General features: G+C 62.8%; 1 protein-coding gene across 1 annotated transcript; it reads right to left on the bottom strand.

Annotated features, from left to right (window-relative positions):
- Positions 1-1,382: 1,382 nt before the first annotated feature.
- Positions 1,383-4,127, bottom strand: LOC104509903 (active breakpoint cluster region-related protein; the record flags this gene model as incomplete). The annotated part of the gene is made up of 10 exons (XM_010151997.1): positions 1,383-1,514; positions 1,629-1,726; positions 1,873-1,947; positions 2,387-2,491; positions 2,641-2,716; positions 2,791-2,913; positions 3,025-3,190; positions 3,312-3,433; positions 3,771-3,911; positions 4,075-4,127. Coding segments are annotated over 10 exons (1,091 nt in total), but the record flags the coding sequence as incomplete, so codon positions are not given.
- Between the last annotated feature and the right edge of the window lie 553 nt (positions 4,128-4,680).

The raw sequence follows: 4,680 nt of genomic DNA, 5'->3' as shown, positions 1-4,680 counted from the left end.
CGAGAGCGCAGCTGGACCGATCCCTGCGGGGCATCGAGCCCCTTCCCCCTGCCCCAGCCCTCCCACTTGGCACAGTGCCACCCCCACACCATCATTTCCCCGGGGACAGCACAACAAACAAGCGACTTCAGGTACGAACAAGCTGCTGGCAAAGCCGACCCACCGTCCCCCATCCCAGTGCAGTGCCATCCCCGCAAGGCATCTCCTTCCCAGCAGCATTCCCGTGCTGCTCCCTGCTCCCCAAGGAGCTGCCCTCAGCCGCTTTCCCACGGAGCAGGCGGCCGTGCAGGGCCCTTTGAAGTGGCCTTGGGTGGAGGGTTGTGTCCCAGGCGTGACGCTGTCCCCAGCACAGCGGGAAGGCAGCTAGACCGGGGGTCCCCAGCAGGAAAACACAGGGACACCCCCATCCTGAACCATACCCTCCTGCCCTGGGCCTCCCTGCAGCCTGGACAAGGCGGGTGCTGGGGGGATGCAGGATCTGGGGGGGGTGCCTGCCCCCCCCCTTCTATCTTCCTGGTCCTGTTCACCTGGAGCATCTCAGGGCAGCCCAGGCCTCCATCCCCCCTGCCTGGCAACTGCCAATCAGAGGCAGCTCAGCCGTTGCCCTGGAAACCCCCGTTGCCATAACAGCAGCTGATGGAGGCGTAGGGGAGGCAGATGGTGGCAGAGGGGGACTGATATGGCTGGCGGGGAGGGATGGGGGGCTGCACACTCAGAGCCCTCACTGGGACAGGTGCCAAACCCCCTCCCCACAACCACCGGGGGCAGCAGAACCGAAACATTTCCAGCCCAGCTGGGGCTGGACGCACATCTGGGGGGCGGCTGCTGGCTCTGCCACCACCGCAGGACCCCTCTCACTTTGTCCCACCTTCTCCTGCAGCCACCGTGCCCCATGACCAACACCCACACATCTGATGCCCACCCAGCTCGCTGCCCTCAATCCCAAGCCATGATCCCTGTACCCTGCTCCCAAAAGCAGAACTTTTGGAGCCCATGCTGCCAGGCATCGCTCCAGGGCAGCCCAGCCCAGGCACTCAGCTGAAAGAGGTCCACCACTGTGTGAGAAGATCACAGAATCACAGAATGGTTTGGGTTGGAAGGAAAATTAAAACTCATCCTGGGCAGGGACACCTTCCACTAGACCAGGTTGCTCCAAGCCTCATCCAGCCTGGCCTTGGACACTCCCAGGGATGGGGCATCCACAGCTTCTCTGGGCAACCTGTCCCAGGGCCTCCCCACCCTCTGCGGGAAGAATTTCTTCCTGATGTCCAATCTCAATATCCCTTTTCCCATTTAAACCCATTACTCCTTGTCCTGTAAAAAGACCCCCTCCAGCTTTCTTGTAGCCCCTTCAGGTATTGGCCAAAAGCCCCAGCACATACCTGGATCTGCCCCTTGCCCATGATCTTGTCCACGATTTCGTTGTTGTCCTTGTTGAGCTTAGTCTTGTCGTAGCACTTCTCGTAGCAGAGGATGCGCAGGGACTGGGAGCCCTCCAGCTCGATCTCAAACTCCTGGGGTGCAGAGGGAGGGTGGCTCAGCCCCAGCACCCCACAACAACTTCAAACTGGGGCTGGAAGGGAAGGGGAGGGGGCACAGTGCGTCCCCTCCCTGTGTCCCACTCTCACCTCATTCCACTGTGGCTCAGTGGTGTCCCGGAAAACCCTGGTCTTGGCTTTGCTGACGAAGTACCCGAAGGAGTCCACCTCCAGCGTGCAGTAAAGGTCTGGGGGAGCAGACACCGCTCAGCACCCCAGGAACACCCCCACCAGCTCCTGGGGGACTGCTGTGGGCAGAGCCGGGCCACACGCTGGCCCCCAGCTCTTCCAATCACACTGGCCCCTCGGAGCAAGGGTGGGCACCCGCACTTACTGGCAGACTGCTTGAAGCCCTTGGCGGAGTGGACGATAACGTGCAAGAACCCGTAGAGCCCAGGGGACTCGTCATCTGTGGGGTGTGAGCAGAGGCTGTGTCAGGGCTCAGCTGCCACCTCCCGCGCCCCAAGGCCAGCACCCCTAAGGCAGCCTTTGCAACAGAGAGCACTAGGCGCCTGCAGTGACACCCCAATGTCCCCCCACAAGAGGGCCATCCCTTGACCCCACTGCTGGAGAGCCCTGAGGGGGTCCTCAGCAGGGCTTTCTGGGTCTCATCCTGGGGACACGCTGGTGCCCAGCCCATGGGAGTGCTGGAGGCACCCCAAAAGCAGCCCCATGCTGCAGCCGGGATTACTCTGCCTAGCATCCCGCCTCTGCTCCAGCAGTGCCACCTGGTGGGTAGCTGTCCCCTGCACAGCCAGGGTCCCCCGAGCAGGGACCCTGCTCCAGCCGAGGGACCTCCGGCATAATCCGGCGGCGAAGAGGGACCCGCCAGCCCAGCGGACACTCACCGTCCTTATTGCTGGTGACCGGGATGTTGTGGACGGTGCGTAGCTTGAAGCAGGATCCTGTGAGCACCTGCAGCTCCACCGAGCTCAGGACAAAGGCCTGGAGGTCTGGAAGGGGACAGAAGAGGAGCTTCAGAGGGACATAGCCATGGGGACCAGAAACCAGCAGGCTGCAATTCTGCGGGACCTGCCTGTGATCGCAAGCAGGAGGGGGGGTGGCAGAAGCCCCAAGAGGGCCTCAGCAGCCCCAAATTTACCCTTTTTCTGCAGTTTCTGAATGGCCTCCCTCCACTCAGACCTCTCATAGTCGGAGGACAGCAGGAAGAGGTAGCTCTGTAAGAGAGAGGGCGATACAGCAGGCTGTGTGCAGGCAGAGCTGAGCCCGTCTCCTCGCCTCCCCTCCTCACCTTCCCATTGCGGTTGTGGATGCGGAAGGGGATGGCCGGCGAGTTGAGGAGTAGCCAGAATTCGTTCTCAAACATCTTCTTCTTGAGGCGCTCGATGGCCCGGCTCTGCCCCTTGTTGGCTTTCTGCAGGCGGGGGAGCAGACAGGAGCTTTCGCAGGAGCCCCCAACACCCCCATGTCCCATCCCTGACCCAGAGGAAGGCACCCACCCCGGCCACTCGCACCCTCCTCTCACCTCCTTCTGCACCTCGCTCTTGATGGCTGAGATCTTCATCTTCATGTCCTCCAGCTCGTGGTCAGGGATGACGTGGACCTGCGGGCAGTGCTCCGACTCCTCCGGCGAGGGGAACACCAGGTCGGCCAGGGGCACGTACCACTTGCAGTCGTACTGCTGGTGCTTCCTGCAGCCAGGGCAGGGGCGCTGAGTGATGCCTGACCCTCTCCCCAGCACATCCCCCAGCCCACCGGAGGATGCGAGGGGTGTTCATGACACATTCCCGCTGTGCCCAGTGCCCTCCTTACCCCACTGCCGTCTTCTTCAGCTTGGCGCAGAGCAGCACATCGGTGAAGAGGAAGACGTGCCGCAGCTTCCGCGAACCCTCCGACAGCTCCACCAAGAAGCCATCCTTGACAAGCTGCCGGGTCTGTGGGGCAGCAGGGCTGGCGTGAGAGTGGGCAGGGAGCAAAAGCCAACAAACCGCAGGGGATGGATGCTCCCGTCCCTCTCTGTGGCTCAGCCACCAGAAGCACGGGAAGGTCCGTGGCCTCCGGGTGCTATTTGGAGTCCCATACACCCAGCAAGGTGCCAGCGGGCAGCAAGGACCAGGTAGAGCCCTAATCTTGCACCCAGGACTGCACCTAGAGGAAACCATCTCCTGGCCCAGCACCATGGAGCTCCTCAGGGTTGAGACACCAGCCAGGGGCTGGCAGAGGGCTCAGCCCTCACCCTGTGCCCAGGCACTGCCCACCCCGCTGGCTCACCTCCCCCTTGGGGGTGGTGACCGCTGTCCTCCGGGGATCGATGTCCTCATTGATGCTGGAGAGAAAGTTCTGCGAGATGCGGAGGGCGTCCTGGAGCAGCGGGTAGTCGGGGTGGTCGGCTGGGGTGTGCTTGAGGAGGTCCTGGAAGGGGACAGGCGCAGGTGAGCAGCCCAAGGGCACTGCCCTGCCTGCAGTACCCCCCCCAGAGACCCCCCAGCAGCGCTCCACATGCCTGCAGGTCCCCAGAAGCAATGGGAACAGAGCCCCCTGCCATGCCCCTCCCTGGGACAAGCATCACACTCACATGCAGGACGAGGGTGCTCCGCGTCACCCGGTCGATGGGTTTGTACAGCAGAGCTGCGGGAAGAGAGCAGGTGTCAGGGACCAGTCCCTCTCCCACCCATGAGAGCCAGCACTGCACCCTGTGGGGGCAAGGAGGGGAGACCAGATGCCCAGAGACACCCCCCAGGTCTGCACAGAGCCCAGGGCAGGAGAAACACAGCCAGGCTGGTGCATGGAGCAAGGGCAGAGCCCAGCGCTGGCGGCTGCCCAACGTGCACCTTGATTTCAGGGCTGCACCTAAGGGGTTTTACCAGCTGTGTGGGTGCCTGTGGGGTCCCCACTGGGGTGACAAGTCTGGACAGCTGATGCATGGGGCTCTGTTCCAGCCGTGGTCCCACATCGGCAAGGTCTGTCCTTTCCCCGGGACAGGGCACGGGGGGCACACCAACCCAGCCACCACGTCCCCCTCCCCTCTGCTGCCACAGGTCATGGGTGTCAAAGCCAGAGGGACCATCCTGAACACAGCTTTGCCCCAAATGCGGGACGTCCCCACCATCACCATGCCAGCACATCCCCCTCAGGAGCAAAGGACCTCCCCAGGCATGGTGTGGACACCAGCACTGCCAGC

This window comes from Eurypyga helias, unplaced genomic scaffold, assembly GCF_000690775.1.
Source record: "Eurypyga helias isolate BGI_N326 unplaced genomic scaffold, ASM69077v1 scaffold29685, whole genome shotgun sequence".
NCBI lineage: Eukaryota > Metazoa > Chordata > Aves > Eurypygiformes > Eurypygidae > Eurypyga > Eurypyga helias.
Note: the sequence above shows the minus strand (reverse complement) of the source record. Positions and strands in the feature narration are given on the sequence as shown.